General features: G+C 34.2%; 1 protein-coding gene across 1 annotated transcript; it reads left to right on the top strand.

Annotated features, from left to right (window-relative positions):
* The first annotated feature begins 4,445 nt into the window (after nucleotides 1-4,445).
* Nucleotides 4,446-17,567, top strand: LOC134228869 (uncharacterized). The gene is made up of 5 exons (XM_062710561.1): nucleotides 4,446-4,452; nucleotides 5,616-6,119; nucleotides 9,556-9,653; nucleotides 10,427-11,647; nucleotides 16,266-17,567. Exons 1-5 carry the CDS (start codon nucleotides 4,446-4,448, stop codon nucleotides 16,953-16,955), a joined length of 2,520 nt encoding a protein of 839 aa, XP_062566545.1. The 3' UTR covers nucleotides 16,956-17,567.
* The last annotated feature ends 3,266 nt before the right edge of the window (nucleotides 17,568-20,833 follow it).

Genomic DNA, 20,833 nt, shown 5'->3' with positions numbered 1-20,833 from the left:
TTTAACAAACTGGTATATAAGGATAAAGATAAAATATTTTAGTTTCTAAATGTAGGCCACACTCTAAGGCCAAGATCATGGGGTTAAAGGAAAAGAAATAAACATGAAATACAAAGACTCAGGACAAACTGTTCAAGAGTTAATACCAAAGGATCAAGTTTTTGTGGAAATAAAAAACTACATGTACCTGTCAGTGACACATCAATGCATATACAACTAGCAACCTAACTATTATATGTGGAATTAAAATACTTTTCTTTTTACATCTTATTTCATTTTTTTTAAATTCAGTTTTGTCCTTAATTACCTTATTGATATAAAATTAATCCAATATTCTTTTGTAACACTGCAGATGACACCTGATTAGCCAAGGATCCTATATTTCCATGGGATCTGTAACATGATGAAAATAAAATAAAGTAAATAGCTTGATATATTTTTTAAAAAATGTAGAATTTATTAACAATTTTGATTTATTTTGCAAATTTAGCTATGATAATGTGAAGAGGTCAATACTGTTAAATCAAAGTACTCAGAAGTACAGAGAGCCGGGCTCATTTACAGCTAGAGTAGAATTGATTTCTTACATGAATCACGTTTATATTCTGATGGAAAAAATTATTTTAAAACTATCAATATAAATGTTAGACACTGACAGTGTGTTTTTCAATCCTAATACCACGGTCCGATTTTGTAAGAATCAGAATTAATCTGGAACCGCAGCTGAATGTAAACAAACAGGCCAGTCTGGTTCCCTTTCCTGCTTTACCTCGTATGTGTAGAGAACTACGGTAACACTGATTATCAAAAATCCTTACGCTAATGAACTATGTTCTTTGACTTATGAAGTTTTCAAAGTCATTACTACTAATGTTTATTTGATACAGATAAAACTTCGTTTTATTTTTGCTTTATTTAGCGTTTGTATTATCTCAAAAGCGGTTGAGAGTAAGAACTATATTTTTGCATTTAACTTTAAAATGGCGACTATAGGGTCAACATCCTGCCTTGAATAGGATCACATAAGCCGGCAATTGCTCTTTGAGCAATAAGCCCGGCTAAAAATCATGTCAATTACAAGTTTTTTAACAATACTGAGTTCTTCATATTATCATACCAATTCTTTGGTGCTTTAGTTGAAATAATTTCATTCAAGTTAGAAAACATCTTTACATTTTACAATTTATTTGGTTATTGAGTTTTGAATTCAATTTACAACATGACTTTTTATATGTTTATACACAAATATTTAACCATACATGTATTTAAGTCAATAGAACACCTACTTGTAAGTAGTGATGCAAGGATCCCCGGTTAGATTCTCAGTCCAGCCATACATTTTCCTCGTTTCCTGACACACAAGTATGCCACTTTATGTTCAGTTTGCTGTAGCAGATCTGGCTTGAACTTTCCTGAAATATTAATATGATCTTTGAGAAATTATTGACTTAAGAAAATGCTTATACATGTTTACAATAATACTGTATGTACATTATGGTTTTTAAGTTAAAAATACAAGGACTAAAAATCTAAAAATCATAAATTTAAATTCTTAATACATGTATTATAAAACAGCTTCTTTTTACCACCCCCTTGAAAAAAAAATTCCGGATTTTCCCTGATACATGTGCAAATGTAAATTGAAAGGAAAAAATACAAACCAATGGCTATTTTGAAGTTAATGTAAAAAGCACCCTTTACATTCCTCTTTCCAGGTGACACTTGATTTGGTCCCATTATTTCAGCAGAGAAAGCTGAATACACTTGCTTCACCTGTAGTATTAGATATTTCTTTTATAATCTATGAATATGATATCTGTTTATAATCAGGGCCCTTTTGAGCATAAAACAAATACATCCATAATTTTATTACAGGTACATAAATATTACATAAGGCTAAAAAAATAGTCTTGTTTCCTGCTACCCGACTGACCCTATTTTTTGTTACTTGATCCTATAAAGTTGTTTCTTTTTTTTCAATGCAACTTTTTACAATTTGCTTGTTATTTCAAAAAGAGAAAAGATTTGCAAGTAAATGTCCACCATCATTTATAAAAGGGGTTATAATAATTAAAAAGCATCTCCCATCCAAAGCAGAGAAATTTTATACATTTCTGCATTTGAACAATTTAAGCAAAATATGTTTTTCCATATTTTGATCTAAGTAAGTTATAAAACACCACCTCGTGTGTTAGGCACAGATAAGTATGATAACTTTACATTTTTTACCAATCCGGCCTTTATCATGTTCTGACACCAGAAATGTCCGGTTTTATTCTTCTATTCTAGAAGTTACAGTCTGGTCATGAAATAAGTTTTAATTGTTAGCTAAATAAAATTACTTTAGGAAGGAAAAAAATCTATGAAGGTTATTGGTAATTGAAGCTAAATATACTAGTTGTACCAGACTTGTGCGTAAACAAACAAGCACCATAGTCATGATTGATATACTAAGTCGTAAATATTCACCTTATGTATCTGACACGGACACAGCAAACAAAAAATCTGTTCTGCAAAAATTATACTTCTTCCGTCATACCAATTAACATCTGTAGGGTCATGGCCTTTAAAATGTCTATACAGAAAACAACATCAGGCACAGAACGATACCGGTGTACCCACATGGTGCTGCAGCGGACACTGGACAAGGAGTAGTTTCACAAATATTATGTTCATGTATGGCTTCAGTCTCACTTCTATTTTGATTCTCATGAAAATGCTTCAATTTCGAGAACCGTAAAGATTTAATACGTATGGTAACTTTGTCTTTTAAGTCGAGGAAATTTCCCGATCGCTTCGTTGGCCATCTTGTAGCATAGACAATAATGTGTAAATGGAGACTTTTATTTGACGGCGTTCCGGAATCCGGAAAAAAAGCACGTGCAAATATGCGAATTCTTTCTATCACGTGATTGCTATCGGTCTCTACCTTAAACGTCTATAAAATATATTCTTTGAAACATTATTGAATGAAATTTTGTAATTTTGATTAGATTTAGTTTTATGCATCTTTTGGTACATAATATTTGATAATACAATGCCAAATATAAAAAGATATGAACACAGTGACATTACTTTTGGATCAACCCTCGTATACAGGATAATTCTTCAAAAATATTCTTCTCAAGAATACCAAAGCCATAATTGATTATATTTATATGGAAGCATCCTCAGTTTAGATTTAAGTTTGTTTAAATCATGACCCCCCGGGGTAGGGCAGGGTAAAAATGGCCGACCCAAGTTTTACTTAGAAATATATAGGAAAACTCTTTAAAGCTATATATGCCGTATCAGTGTTTTATTTTAAAAGAAATAAATATATGTGTGGTCTCATCAAGTTATATAAGATATACTTTCTGGAATTAAGACAATACCACTCGATCACTTTTAAAAGTTATGAAATACTTGGTAAAAATTATTTTCTCTCCGAGTCGGATAATAAACCGCCTCTTATTGAAATATTCATGATCACGTCTGGCATGCTCACAGCAAACAATGGTCCAATCTCGTGAATGAACCGAAAAGCATGATGGTTTACTACGTTTTTACTACAAACATGTAAGTTTGGGATTGTCAATATGTGAGCACACCTCAGAGTTGGTTGCTTTTTGTACCGAGGAATAATCATGTGCAATTGTCTTTTCACTGGACATTTTCGGTTGGGTGAACTTCGTACTGAAGATCCGTAGTCGTTATTTTGTAAATGTTCACCCAACCAAAAATGTCCACTAGCAGTACAGCGCGGGGAAACTCTAAACAAACGTACCTGTACAATGGAGTGGGTAATACTTTAATATGTATGCAAATATGAGCATGGAATTAGTAGATAATAATGTACATAATACATTAAGCATGTAAATGCTTGAGAAAATGCATCAAGTTTCTCCGAGAGCAATTTAAAAAACTAGCCTTTTCGAAAAACACATGTAGTATTTTATGTAGTAACCCATACATGCATTAAATGCAACTCATTGAGCTGATTGGTCGATTTGTGTTCCTCGCTGAACAGACGTCACAAAAAATATTTTCCTCGACCTGATGGTTCTCGCGATGCTTTTCCGGCGCACATGCGCAGATCCAGGATAAATGTCAGTCCTTTATGAATATGCATGAGAATATCCTGTTTTTTTCACGACCAGTACTTTGTTAATACCGAATAATATTTCGTCAAATTAGCAATAATACTTCATTTTTGATAGCTTATCGTACTTTACAAATTTTTGTTCGGTTTCAGCTGGGTGGGGCTCTAATGATTATATAAATGTAGTGAAAATGCATGAATTCTTTAAAAAATTTCTCTTCTGCTCCTGGGTATTAAGCTGATTAACTCAGTTCATAGTAATAAGAAGGAAAAGTGTCTATTTTTCCAAAATTATGAATTTCATGGGCCCCTGGGTCAAGGGTTCTATGGAGGGTGGGTTGGGGCTTATGCCCCTCTTTGAAAAATGGAGGGTATATTGCTTTGCTGCTGTCTGTTGATTAGTCTGTCTGTCGATCCATCATCTGTTTCCTTCCTTTTTTCGCAGTTGTTACACACATTGAAATAAAATTTTATATACAAATTGATCATAGGAATTTCTAGGTCAGGTTCTGTATGGGATACAATTGAGCAATTTTGGATAAAGTTATGCACCTTGGACTTAGAAAAATTCCAATTATTTGGGGGAGGGGGAGCATAAGTGTTTTACAAACACTTCTTGTTTATTATTTACTGAAAAAAAAATGTTTAAATGTTCTACTCTACTCCTGGATATTATGCAGATGCAGCAAATACATATTTATGATAGAGAAAAGTTTCTCTTCCCAGATCGTGAATTTCATGGTCTCTGGGTCAAGGGTTCCATGTGTGTTTGTGCGGGGAAGGGGGGGGGGGGGCTTATATATTATTTTCTGAATAAAAATTAAATGCTATTGAAATATTTTTTTTCCACTGCTCCTTGGTATATGTATTATTTAAACAAACTCAATACATACATATAGTTATGATGAGACTCCTGAAGGGCTCCTGAACTTGCAATTAATTGATTAATCAGCAAAAATGAATAAAACCTTTGAAAATTCCTCCTCTGCCCCTGAGTTTTAAGCAAACAAACTAAACAATGTTAAACGCAACTATCTTTATATATATTAAGAAACAAAATGAAAATAAAAGTTTGGTTTAAAAGAGCAAAACATGCTCAAAATCAGATTCTTCCCTTGAAAGCATTGTAAAAGATTGACCTAATGATTATTTCTATGATTAAAAAAAATTGTACTTGTATGAATAATATGTATCATGTTTTGCAATTGGGTGTTAGAGTCGCTAGTAAAAGATTTATGAATGACAAAAGATTAGATACACTTGTTTTTTACTTTATCAAAGTGAGCAGAGAGCCAGTGTGTCTTATTGTCATAAGTGACAAGTGGCCAAAAGCCATGTTGTATACCAAAGTCTGCGTGTTCTGAATTGCAGCACCGGGCAATGACAAAACGTATTTGTAAAAATTGAATACCTTACACACAATAGATAAGTGTCAATTTGTGTTGTGCATTTGTTTCCATCCCTGTAAGATTTCGGGAAAAAAACAGTACAATGCAAAGGAATTTTTACTATATATCAATTTCTTCTTTTACAGTGGCTGATGATGACTCACCATTGAAGACATTTATCAGGATAAACGCTGCAGATTTGAAACCAGACCCGGGCAGTGCAACTGACATCTCCAATACAAATGAACAAGAAGACAATTTGGAGCAAGAAAGTACTGATAAAAATTCTGAAGTAGTTTATAGCCGAGAAGAAAAGAAAGAAGAGAAAGTTGAGAGGTCCATTTCTCCAACTAAAGGCAAAGAAGAACAGAATACAGTTGAGACAATGGCCAGTGTTCTCTCCTCAGAAGCACAAGAAATGTTGAAGGATGAAATTTTCCAAAAAATCTTGTCTGAAAAAGAAAAATTCCCAACTGTAAGCTTGCTGGATTTTGCTGGGCAGTTAGCATATTATGCTTGTCACCAAATTTACGTAACACCAAAGGCCTTCTTTATCCTTGTGTTGGACATGACTAAGAGGTTTGAAGATGTTGTGGATAAAGAGAAAGATAACCAAGAAGGATCAATCTTTTCTGTTTGGACTTACAGAGGTAAGACACTTATAAAATGTCAGATGTTTTAAGGTAGTAACAGGTAATAAGTTTACGCATCCATTTGTAGTTTTTAGCTCACCTGAGCCGAAGGCTCAAGTGAGCTTTTCTGATCACATTTTGTCCGGTGTTCGTTCGTCTGTCTGTCGGTCTGTCTAGCTGTCTGTCCGTCTGTAAACTTTTCACATTTTCGACTTCTTCTCAAGAACCACTGGGCCAATTTTGACCAAACTTGGTACAAATCATCCTTGGGTGAAGGGGAATTTAAATTGTTAAAATAAAGGGACATATCCCCTCGCAAGGGGAGATAATCAAGAAAAGACAAAAATAGAGTTGGGTCATTAAAAAATCTTCTTCTCAAGAACCACTGGGCCAGTAAAGCTGAAACTTATGTGGAAGCATTGTGGGGTAGTGTAGATTCTAAATTGTTCAAATCATGGCCTCCGGAAGAAGGGCGGGGCTACAATGGGGAATCAAAGTTTTATATAGAAATATATAGGAAAAATCTTTGAAAATCTTCTTCTCAAGAACCACTGGGCCAGAAAAAGTGAAGCTTATGTTAAAGCATTCTGGGGTAGTGTTAACTTAATTCTAAATTGTAGGAATCATAACCCCCTGGGGAAGGGCGGGGCCATTATAGGGAATCGAAGTTTCACATAGAAATATATAGGAAAAATCTTTGAAAATCTTCTTCTCAGGAACCACTGGGCCAAAAAAGCTGAAACATATGTGCCCATGGAAGGATCATGGGGTAGTGTAGATTTCAAAATGTCTAAATTATGATCAGTGGGGTAGGGTGGGGATGCATTATGTATAACAAGGGGGAAATCTGGTAAAGAACAGAATGGTCAAAGCTTCTCAGGTGAGCGATATGGCCCATGGGCCTCTTGTGTTCATCGACAATACACATTCATTTATCATTTTGTTAAGTAGCTTGTTTCATTGAAATTGGTCTAGTAGTTCTTGAGTAGAAGATGAAATTGTGAAAACTATTACAACAACAACAATGACAGACAACGGACAATTTTTTTATCAGAAAAACTTAATTTGACCTTAGATGATTCTCACAAGTTCAAGGTCACTAGCAGAAAATGTTTAAATCCTTGTCCAGGCCATATCTTTGTAATGGAGAATAACTGGGAGCTCATACTTGATACAAACTTTAATTTGCTTGTCATGATCTTCGGGTGTGTTCTGACCTTGAACATGGTCTTTTTCTGCGAGTTTAAGGTCACCAGCAAAAAACGGTTTATCATGTTTGTCCAAGTAATAATTTTGTAAATGAAATTTCATTGGAAGATCATTCTTGATACACAGACTATTAACTATCCATGGATGTTCATGTGCTTGATCCAAGGTTAATAAAACAAATTCAAGATCACTGGTAAAAAAAATTTAAGATTCACAAGAGGTCTATGATATTCTAAAGGATAAATTTTTCATTTCTGTATTTTACCTACAGAGTACCAGACTGTGTCCGTTCTAGCAAATGTTTTTTTTTTTATTTCAAGGTCAATTATTCAAAATTTAAATCGAAACTTTTAAAAAGATTGTATGGGGATAATTTTTTGTGAACTTGCAAACATTACCTTAAGTTCAAAATTGATTTTTATATCTATGTAAACCTTTGACCTCTTTTTGTGGTCTCATTTAACCTGGGCCATTATTTACATAATTTGAATCTCAGAACGTACTCCTAAGTGAAATCATAAATGGTGGCAAGTTTCATGTACTGTTATGTTTTATTTAAAAAATAACAACCCATGAAATTTGTCTTTCTGATATTAAAATTAATCAGTTAATGCTAAATGGGGTTCAACAATCAGATGGGGTTATTTTGTGTGAGATGACGATCCCATTGGGTAATCATTTGTGATGGGTATCATTTCATGTCAGTTGTGGTGGGTCTAGGTTCATTTCGTTGGATGTGACCCATAAATTGTACGTCAGTAGCCAGGAACGCGGCTAGGTTAAGGACTCCCAAATGTAAAGGTATATCAGTCTATGCAGATCTTCCGGCAAACGATTATGACATCATGGTGAAACCGTACAAATGAATCTCAGTGAATAAATAATAAATTCCTTTTTCTTACACTCTTGTATACTGTGATTTCTCATAATTATTGAAAACAAAAATTGATGTTTAACTTATCTTGTCATTATAACTCGACTATTTAAATGTAAAATCAAAGCCAACTTGATCTCGCTATACTGACAGTGATGACATCGTAGACTAGTTTGACATGCAGTTTCTCTGTACTTGAGACGCAGAACCGGCTATTATTGCAATTTGTAAACATGAAAAAAAAAATTAAGTGTGAGCTGACTAAAATTAAGTCATATTTTGAATACATTACTCAATTTTTCACAGTATTAATTAAATTTATAATAAATAGGTCTCTTATAATGCCGCAGTCATGCACTTAAACATACTACAATCACAGGCACAACCCCTCGCAAATCTCAAGAGTTCAACCATATCCACTTAACTATAGATTATGATATTTTATACACATGTAGCTACATGTGTATAAAATATCATAATTTATTATTAACCCTACCATTTTCAAAAGTGCTTGGAGTAAGTTGTGCACTGTTGGTTTTTTCGTAATTTTACATTATTTCAATGCGTATAATGTAAATTTACAAAGTTTATCAAAAGATAGCTAAATTTATAATAATTCCCGGGCATGGGAGTTGCTCCCAGCACTTTTCAGGTTAAGGAATTTGTCTTAAAGGAAACACAATCAATTTCATAGTGAAAAATTATCCATATATTGTTGAACTTTTACGATCTTTGTATCCGTTTATGTATTTTTTTCTAATTTTAACCAAGACACATGGCAAACAGCTGATGAACGTAAAGTCGCTTTGGCCAAACACGGTTGAGACGTACCCCATATATACATATGTTTTTAGTACAATTCCCATTAAATTGAAACTCATGCTAAGAGAAAAGATATCAACATTTTAATGATTTTCTTGGAATATTTTAAGGCATATTTCATATGAGCGGCCTTAACCTAGCTACGAATGATGAATCTGTTTTCAGAGGGTTTAACCATTGAAATGGACTTAACTTGTCTTTATTTGCTACATGTATTTGCCTTTTTTTTCAACAAAAGAGTTGTCATGTCAAACCGAAGGAAGAAGATTATGTAAATTTTTATTTTTCAAAAATTTAAATATTGCTCATTTCATAGTTCATATTTTATTTAATAATTATTGATGGGTTTACAAAATATGAAGTCATATTCATGTAATTCTGCTAGACTATTGTAAAACCAAAAATAAAAGTATTGATTGAAGGTCTTTTACTTTCCATGTTTTTCATATAAAGCAGTAGAGATACACACTTACCAGAGACACAGACCTGTTTGTTTTTATTAGGGTGCTAAGTTGTTCTTTTAGTTTAACAAATTTTGTTTTCTTTTAGATTACTTGAAGTTTTGGATAACCTCAATCAAGACATTTGGAGGCAAAAAGGCACCACTGTTTCTTGTTGCCACACACACAGAAACAAAATCTACAGATGTAAGTAACCAGGCTAATAGAAATGTGAATTACAAAAAATAACTGAAACCAACATATTTTGAGAATGCACTATTACAGTTTAACTTCAAAAATACAAAAGAACCAAAATTTTATTGAAAGTAAATTGTATCACATATTATATACATGTACTGTAAATGTATTACCGTAAATCTGGAAAATCTTGCTGTAGATAAATTTTTAGCAAATTTGCGAGTGTATTGCATTCGCAAAAATATTTTTCTTAAAAATAAATCATTTATAAGAAAATGTAAACAAAGCAGTGGTCTTTCGCAAAATTTAGAAACGTAAAAAATAATCAACAGCATTTTGACCCTAATTTGCAAAATAAAATCTATGTAAAAATTTCCAGATTTACGGTATATTTAGAAGTACGATATATGGCGGAAATTGGATTTTGAACAAGTTAGCGTGGATTTGATTTGGCGCATATCATAATGCTTTTCTTATATTTGCGAGGCATATAGCGTTGTTCTTGAATTAGGGGGGATTGCTTTCCGCCAAAAGTGCTTAAAAGAATACACAGCCAAATGTAATACATTTACAGTATTTTGTATTGCATCCTAAATTTCATATAAATTGTAATTCAACAATGGATACCAGATCTACAGTGCAGTTGAAGTCAGTTTGAACTGTGCACCACATTTAATACTGAAATAACCGTTACTGCACATTTTCAAACATCGACGAATAATTAAGTGGTTTATTTTACAAATATGAATTAATATTTATACACGCTTTATTTACTTCTTCAGGAAATAGAGAGGTTCTTTGGGGAGTTTTGGAATGCTGTACCAGACGAGGACAGAGATTGGTTAAGTGAGTCTCTGAATGATCGGGAGTATGCAGTGGGTCTAAAGGAACTTAATGATAACACTAAAGCAATGCTAGAGTCAATGAAAAACTCCATAGTGGAACTATTTACGGATGAGAATACTACAAAAATTGAATTGCCTTCTTCATGGGCTCTAATGGAGCAGTTATTGTATGAAGGAGGCTGGAAGGTTTTGTCTCTGAGTGAAATCTCGAAGCTCAACTCATCTCTTCCTTATGAATACCAAATCAAAAATGATGAAGAAATGACCAAATTTTTAAAATGTTTCCATGATAATGGTCTTCTTTTGAATTTTGGAGAAGCAGAATTGAGGGAACATGTTATACTAGATATTCAGTGGCTTGCTAATGCTTTCAGCAAGGTAATTGCTGATGAAAACCATATCAATAAAGATTGTAAAAGGAAATTAATTAAAGAGTGGAAATCCTTCAACAAAACGGGGGAACTTAAAGATAAAGTGATAAATGCACTGTGGAAAGATGAACCCTCTTTCTCGAAACATAAAAATGAAATTATGCCATACATGGAGAAACTGCAAATGCTGGTACCTTTGAATGTACTTGAGGCTGTATCAGAAGGTGGCATGTCATGGTATGTCCCATGTATGAACAAAAAGCAGTTTAAAGCTGACTTGTTTCATAATAAATGGGAATGCTCATCCATTTTGTGCTATCGATTTACTTCCTTTGCCATGTTTGTGTTCTACAGACTGGTAGCATACTGCATAAGTCTTCTAAAATGGACTGTTGCAAAAGATGAAGACAATGAAGGAAGTCTATGTCTTTATCAAACAGCAGCAGTGTTTGATCACAATGAACACACGGTTGTTGTTGGCATATGTAATGACGAAATTCAGTTACAAGTATTACGAATCAGCCGATTAGCCGTAGACAAAGACGTATCGAATGATATTGGAGACTCCATTGAACAGGCCTTAGAAAAACTGACGGAAACATTTCTTGGGGAAAAAAAGTTTTATAGAGGATTTAAATGTCAAAACAGTATTTGTAATGAGAAAGATCTATCTTTCACCCTTGCAAGTGAGCTCTCCAAAATTAAGGCTGAAGAAACACAATGCAAATGTCAAATTCAGGAGAAACATGTGATAAATGTACAAAGAACTCTTAGCTTCTGGGAAAAGGTAATTATGTTTCTTCCATATACCCTTCACTCCACAAAAAACCGAGTTGATTAGAGTATATGGGATTACCCTTTTTGTCTGTTTATTTGTATATTCATGCCAGGCCCTTAGCAGAATAGTTTTTTTATGCCCTGCCATGAAAATGGCCGGGGCATACAGTGCTTGTCATGTCCGTCTTCCGTCCTTCTGTTCTTCCGTCCTTCCGTCACACTTTGCGTTTAGCTCTGTTCAAAGCAAAGTTTCAAAGAAACTATCCAAGATATCTTCATCAAAATTCATATGCTGATATTGATGAGAGCTATGCAACTGCATCAACATTGTTTGACCTTGACCTTTCCTTTGACCTTGACCTTACTTTTCTCAAATAAGTGTTTAGCTCAGTATTAAACATACCATTCAAGATGGTGTTATCAAACTTCACATGTTGATACAAACTTGCATGGATGATGCATCTCAGGATGAACATTACCAGACTTGCTTCGGATGCTGGATCTGACCTTCATTTTCCAGATGAGTTCCAAGGAGTTCCAATTTTTTGGAGCAGGTCCATTCCTAAGGAACTATAAGCCCTACCTGAACCAAACTTGCATGGGTAATGCATCTAGGGATGGACACTACCACAATTGCTTCGGATGCTGGATCTGACCTATATTTTGTTTCCCAAGTAACTATAAACCCTACCTGAACCAAACTTGCATGGATGTTTCATCAAGGGATGGACACTACCAGACTTGCTTCGGATGCTGAATCTGACCTATATTTTGATTCCAAAGTAACTATAAACCCTACCTGAACCAAATTTGCATGGATGATGCATCTAGGGATGGACACTACCAGACTTGCTTCGGATGCTGGATCTGACCTATATTTTGATTCCCTAGTAACTATAAGCCGTACCTGAACCAAACTTACATGGATCATGCATCTAGGGATGGACACTACCAGACTTGCTTCGGATGCTGGATCTGACCTATATTTTGATTCCCAAGTAACTATAAGCCGTACCTGAACCAAACTTGCATGGATGATGCATCTAGGGATGGACACCACCAAACTTGCTTCGGATGCTGGATCTGACCTATATTTTTTTTTTCCAAGTAACTATAAGCCGTACCTTGACCAAACTTGCATTGATGGACACTACCAGACTTGCTTCGGATGCTGGATCTGACCTATATTTTGATTCCCAAGAAACTATAAACCCTACCTGAACCGAATTTGCATGGATGATGCATCTAGGGATGGACACTACCAGACTTCCTTTGGATGCTGGATCTGACTTACAGTACCGACCGGACACAACCTAACAGAAAGCGAACCCGGAGCGGACCCCGGGTTCGCTCTCTGGGTCCGCTCCGGGTTCGCTCGGGGTCCGCTACGGCTGACCCCGAGCGAACCCGGAGCGGACTCAAAGCGAACCCGTAGCGGACCCCGAGCGAACCCGAGGCGGACCCAAAGAGCGAACCCCAAATTCAGTAGCGGTCCCAGAGAGCGAACGCGGGTTCGGTATTTCTTTACGGAGCTGTCAATCAGGATTAGCGATTAACCAATCAGCGTGTCAACCAATCAAAATAGCATATTGATCTGTCGATTGGGATATAAGATCGAACGTGATGATTTAATTTGATTTCAATTTGAATCCAAACACTTCATACAAGCAAACCGTTTTAATGTGCTGTGTAAATCTATTATGATGATTATGATGATTAAAATACGATATGATTATTTATTTTAATTCTCCGGGTTGTATTTTATATTTATATATTTACTTCCTTTATTTTATTAAAGCAATTATTTATTAATAATTAATTATTTGTTTTAATTTTCCGCGTAGAATTATACATGAAATTTTACGTTTTTATTTCCTTTAGTTTTTTATACCGGTATTGAAAGTCCATTTGGTAAATAAATTGGGTAAATACATCAGTCAATGCAAAAAAATAAAAATAAAAAAAATAATTGATATTACAATTAATATTCTACTGACAAAAAGAGGAGAAAAGAAATAGTTGGTCTTTGACAATTATTGTAAAATTTCATTTTCTCAAGATACTAACAGTTCAATATTTAACTAAAAATAGATACAGGAAACATCAAGACGAGAGAGAGAGAGAGATCAGAACTATAAACTCTCATTATTAGACTTGATTTTAATAATAAAGCCTGTTGACTTACTTATTTTTTTATGAGTCCTCCTCCCAATATTGTACTCAAATTGTTTTCTATAAACCTGCTGCAGCTATTTTTTTTTAAATATACATGTACAGGAAGATGTATATAAAAGCACTAAGAATGACTTACAGTTTTCGGGACGCTCTGTCCCTTCCGCGGGACTTGAGAAAAAAAAAATAAAAAGTCATAAGATCAAAGGAAAAAGAGAAACCAAAAACAACTAGCACTCTAAACACTATATATTTACTTAGTTACATGTTCAATTGGAAATATATATAAACACTATTTAAGAAAGAAATCCGGACCGCTATGAAATACGTCTGGTTTATCGGGGTATACCCAGGTGAAGTGCGATTTACATAATGGAACGAATTAATTACGCTAATTGATCACAACATTTAGTAAATCGTACATTGTTCATTCTCTCAAAAATGCGTAACTATACTTGACAAAGAATAATCAGATAAAAATAATAAACAAGGGATATTTTAACATATGAATTACGATCTATTATACATTTTAAAATGTTTTAGGACTAATTATTGGGAAAAAATATTTAATAAAGGTATAAGCACTACATAGTTATGTGGGCTGTTCGAGAGTTGGTAACGCAAAATAACTGTAGAGTTACACTAAATTGAAAGAATAATCTTGTTAAGTATCATCAGGCATTGTGTCTAATTCTCGTTCACATTTTTAACGAACTTTTAATGTGTAACTACAATAATAATAAAAGAAATGTAAATATACCAGATGTACAAAAGTTTACGTGTAATTTATAGATGCGATATCATAATTCAGGTGTTAAGCAACATTTAAACTACGATTTAGCAAATGTAAGGAATAACAAATGTTTTTTAACTATATAAGCATGAATTCTAAAGGTATTTAGTTAGTCAATTTCACTTGTACACCATTCGATACTGAAAATCAATTCAACACTCTTTTTTGTTTTCTCGTTATAACTTAAGAAAAATAAATGCCTTATAACCCGCTGTTGAATTAGTTTCAATTTTTCAGGATCGAGAAATAAAGGAAGTCAATTATTCATGTACATGTAAATCTATGTCGAATGTACAGTTGAATTTAAGAAAAAAAAAATATCAATGTTCTCCATTATATCACTGTTTACATGTTCAGTGTACATGTCCACATCGTCGCATAAACAACAATAATCGATCAACAATACCATTACTGTATTGGAATATACAAGGGGCGGGGCTTACTGGCGGTGAGATTAAAGCGGGGTCCGCTTCACGCATCAGTGCGTAAAGCGGTCCCAGGAAGCGAACGCCGGGTTCGCTATAGCGGACCCAGAGCTGACCCCGAGCGAACGCGGAGCAAACCCGGAGCGCACCCAAAGTGCACCCGGAGCGGTCCCAAATTTTCTGAAAGCGAACCCGAAGCGGACCCCGAGCGAACCCGGGGTCCGCTCCGGGTTCGCTCTGGTGTTAGGTTGTGTTCGGTCGGTACTGTATATTTTGATTCCTTAGTAACAATAAGCCCTACCTGAACCAAACTTGCAAGGATGATGCATCTAAGAATGGACACTACCAGATTTTCTTCGGATGCTGGATCTGACCTATATTTTGATTCTCAAGTAACTATAAGCCGTACCTGAACCAAACTTCCATGGATGATGCATCTAGGGATGGACACTACCAGACTTGCTTCGGATGCTGGATCTGACTTATATTTTGATTCCCAAGTAACTAAAAGCCTTACCTGAACCAAACTTGCATGGATGATGCATCTAGGGATGGACAATACCAGACTTGCTTCGGATGCTTGATTTGACCTATATTTTGATTCCCAAGTAACAATAAGCCCTACCTTGACCAAACTTGCATGGATGGACACTACCAGATTTGCTTTGGATGCTGGATCTGACCTATATTTTGATTCTCAAGTAACTATAAGCTGTACCTGAACCAAACTTGCATGGATGATGCATCTAGGGATGGACACTACCACAATTGCTTCGGATGCTGGATCTGACCTATATTTTGATTCCCAAGTAACTATAAGCCGAACCTGGACCAAACTTGCATGGATGATGCATCTAGGGATGGACATTACCAGACTTGCTTCGGATGCTGGATCTGACCTATATTTTCCAAACAAGCAATTTACCTGCATCACCATTTAAGATATTTTGATCAATTTTACACACAAACACATTTTTATGTTGCTTTACTAATATATCCTCGGCGGGGCATTCATTCTATGGACATATTTCTAGTTTTTACTCTTTTAAGCTTGATCACGTCATCAATTTAGCATTGCTGTAAAACCTATTTAATTGTATCATATTAAAAAGGTAATAAAAAATTCTTTCTTTTTTTACACTTTTTCTCAAAGTAGAGTGTATACATTAATATTTATTTTGCTTGATTTAATTCATGTTCATATTTGCTTGATTAAATTCAGGTTCATATTGTTTCAGAAAGAAGTAAACAATACTAGCAATCGGCAAATATTGGCAGACCGATCTAGATTTGCAAAGCTTGGAATGGCAACAAATGATGTGTTGAATCAGGCATACAGAGATGTGCTGGAGTGGGAAATGCACCCTTCTTTTGTTTATAACAAAGTGAAGACATCATCAATTTATAAAACTTTACGCTCAGATCAGGAAGATCTCTTGAAAACAGCTGCAAGCTCTGGATATAAGAATTTTGATATTTCATTGATCTATATGTTGATCAGAAATGTTTGTTCAAAGATCCCTAAGCCAACGAAAGGAAAATGGGGAGGCAACAATATGCCTACAGCAGGAGAGATAAGGGTTGGTGATGATGTCGAGCGAATCAGGATAATCCGAAACTCTTTGACTGCACACGTGAGCTCAGCCTCCACCCCTCAGACAGAATTTGATGCCACCTGGACAACGATGTCAGATATCTGCAGAAGACTGGAAAACTTTACTGGAAAGAAATACCTGGATGATCTTAACAGCATTCAAACTCTGAGTTTAAAAGAAGAAGATGAAGATGCTATTATAGAAATGGTTAGAATGGAAAGTCAGTATGAAATGGTGAAGACAGTTATGTCAAATGTGCAAGACGTCGCGTCAGAAGTGCAGGAAGTAAAAGCAGCAGTATTAAGACTTGAGAGCAAGCATGCTGCAAATTAAGACTATTACTAACCGGTCATCTTTTAGAACACTTGAATGTACACTTTTATACATAATGAAAAAACAATATTGAACTCAATTTCAATTCACATTCATTTTATTTGTAGGATATGGTATTGTCAAAATACCGAACATCATATAATTTTATATGCTGAAACGCATATAAGGCAAAAGAAACACATTCTTTTCTGGATGTGATGCTTTTAATTCCTCCAATGACTGAAAGCATACATTCCAATGCTTATGCTATGAATTTTCAAACTGTTTGACCACAAAAATATACTGTTGTTAGGCAATGTTGAAATTCAATTACTAATGTTGGGAAGCGAACCATTATATGTATATAATGAGGTATAAAATTGAATTTAGACTACATTTAAATTACCATAGATAATTTGACAGACACATTTATTGACACAATTTTTCAAAAAGGTTTTTAATGTCAAAATATCATATTTGTGGGAATGATCCATCTTTGAATCTTGAAAGCGAACTGTCCAACATCAAAGCTGAAGAAAGCAGTGCAAGAGTCAATTTCAGATGAAACGTGATAACTGTGCAGATGACCCTGCGTTTTTCGGAGAAGGTAATTATAACATGCCATTACAGCCAACTCAGAAAATAAATGTTTTTTTTATATCATCAGCTTGTGCATCTGTTTGCTTTTCTGCACATTCATATCTACTGTATATATTTACATTTGCTATGTATTTCTACAAAGCTAAATGTGAAATTAATTTGAAAGCCATTTTCGTGTATATACTCGCACGTAGAAATATAAAAGGAGAAGCGTGCGTTAACGTGACTCGCAATAAGGTTACAGCGACGTTAGTTAAGTATAACGATATAGGACAGCGAGAAATTTAAACATTAAGTATATTTTTGGTGCTTCCAAACATGTAAATACGAGGGCCGTTCAAAAATTACGCGGACTGTGCTGTTATTTACTCTTACAGACGTCATATAGTTATGAAATTTCACAGAAATATGTATCTTAAAGATTCCAATATTTTTTTTTTCAAAATTTCTGTACTTTAAAAAAATTCTACTAAAATTATCGGTATGTTGATATTGCTGATGGAGAGGTACGGAGCACGACAAAAAATTTGATGCAAAAGCATGCCGAATCCAAAGTTTAAATCATTTATTATCTATAATTTGCCATATTTTTCGATGATTTTCTCAAATGTATCTTTAAATTGTTCTATGTTTATGTATTTAGATTTCTGACTTGTTATGTGAAGTACTAACAGAAATTTAGTGATTTTTTTCTGATGCGATTCCCGTGAAAACGACTGTGAAAATGACGTCTCCTGAATTGACGGCGCACCACACTTTCGTTAAATTATGTGTAATGCTCGAGATACAGCCAACATAGATCCAAAATATGCATCATAAAACGTGTAATTAACTAGAGTATTCGTGACATTCGTCCGCAAATAGCAAATTGAAATTTTAGACCGTTAGAACTCTGTAAGAAGGCTATATGGGGGTTGGACGGGAAGAAGATTATCGACGAAAACTTTATCCGAACTGTAAACAACGTGAATGAGAGTCACCAGTATCACACTATATATCATAAATACCTGCGGTTTTTCGTTTGAAAACAAAAAATGAATATTTTTTACTTGTTCAATAGATTTTAAGCTTGGTAATAAATGGTGTTTGGATGTTGAGTAGATAAGATAACTCAAACTGTACAGGTACTCTTGGGATATATAAGAAAATGAAAGCTCAATCACATATTTTTTTTATAATGCCTGTGACGTCGATGATTATGCTGCTCCGTGACTTAATAATATGTCCGGAAAAATCACTCAAAATTGATACCAATTTACAATATTTGATATGAAATTTTGAAGACCTTATGAGTAAAGATTCTTTTGTATTATGTGTGACATTTTGCCCGATTATTTTGTCAAATAATTTTTCTGTGCAACAAGTCTGCGTAATTTTTTAACGGCCCTCGTATAAGGAATGTTTTTATGGTTTGTGATAATTATTGGTTTGAGAATCTCGCAGACATGCACGTAGACATATTTTTCATGAAGCGCTGGCGCACTTCATGATGTATGCCCACGTGACAAGTCCGTGTGATTCGCACACCCATAACTCACACAAAAGTAAGTTAGTATCTTAAATAAATTTAAAATGACAAAAATACATATATATGTAAAACCAATGTCACAAAGAACTGTTCATATATAGGATCTCACATTATTTGTAGTTGGATATGATTTTTCCAACGAGTTGTTAAGGCTCGGGGATAAAAACACAATGAGCTCGATAAAAATCATACCTAACTACATATCATGTAAGATTCTCTTTATCCCATGTTTTTTACACCATAAATAATGTTTGACACTGTTTTTATATCGGACTCCACTTCATTTTACTTCATCACTCTAACGAAAAACCTATTATGACGTCACAACTGTGTGATACGAAAAGGATATCACATGCACTATACACGATTCCAAAAAGTCGCGCCCTCTTGCGGGAGAGTTACCTACCTTATGTATTGATGTCGTCAAACGAGGATAAACGTAAAATTCACACATGGTACAATGCACAAGATTCAAAACATAGTTGAACGTAAGTACTTAAATGGAAACAATTTTGTGTTAAAAAAACTTGCATTATTATATTTATAGCCGTTGTACTTTACGTGAATTAAATGAAGATGTTGTCTTGACAATCAATGTACAACATTCACAGTAATTGATCCAGACCCTGATCTCTTCATATTTTGCAAAATGTAAATATACACTTCATGTGACAAATAAAAGTACAAACAATGCAGAAAAAGTGAAAGATGGATCTCATTACGAAGACTGATGGCAGGAGTAGAAGCAAATTACAGTTTACTTCTTCCGGAAACCTTTTCCCACACAATGATTTCAGAACATGCGAAATTGTTAGGAAATATATTTAAAACGTAGAAAAACCTGCTGAAAAGGTTACAAGTTTTCTTAAAAAAATATATTTTTTTGGAAAGGGGGGGTTATATGGTATACACGTGTACAATGTATACGTAAGAAAATGATTCTGTGTACCAGCGCAACGATTCCGCTAACTCATACATGTCAATGAGATTAATTATATTTTTAAAACATGTTAAAAGCATCAATAACAATAAATGGTTCTAATAGTACTATTATAATACCGACATCAGGTGAAAAAGAAAAGACATCATGAACATGTGATAACTATCACAGGCACCTGACGTTACTTATTTTTCTTTAAATAAGGAATTATATACCCCTACCTACAAATAAAGACAAGGTAAGGGCTATATTATTTTTTATTAAAAGAAAAATAAGTTAAGTTTGGGCCTGTGATATCAAATTGATAACTCTTTCGCTTTAGGTCTATGATACAAGCGATTAGAGCTTCCTCGTCTGACGTCATAGTAAAGGGAAGTAACTTGAGTGCGCGAATTTTTGAAATCGTGTATATCAACGGAATAATGGATTAAGGTCAAGATCTAGAAAATAACTTCAGACAAATTTTTAGGTCCAGTATGACGTCATAATCAATTTCAACTTTCTTTTTCCCGTACTGTACGGCTTTTGCAGAATTATGTAGAAAATATGGTATTTTTATGACATTCAATTTGAATTAATATAAAAATAAGCCGGATACCTATATTAAATTTGATATTGGTTTAAAGAAAAGGCAACGAACATATTAATTACCGTTTTCTGAGAGACTGTAGGTAATCTGGATACATTTCCTTTGTCGAATATGTAAAAAACTCCCATATTCATGACTGGTTTTCTGAATTTTTCATTGAAAGTGACAGTTTGAAATACAGTTTTTCATCTTGTTTACTTACAAATTATGCCCTAAACACCTTAATCTTATAAAGCATCAAT

This window comes from Saccostrea cucullata, unplaced genomic scaffold (assembly GCF_032062105.1).
Source record: "Saccostrea cucullata isolate Sc308-1 unplaced genomic scaffold, CSIRO_AGI_Scuc_v1 ctg5188, whole genome shotgun sequence".
NCBI lineage: Eukaryota > Metazoa > Mollusca > Bivalvia > Ostreida > Ostreidae > Saccostrea > Saccostrea cuccullata.
Note: the sequence above shows the minus strand (reverse complement) of the source record. Positions and strands in the feature narration are given on the sequence as shown.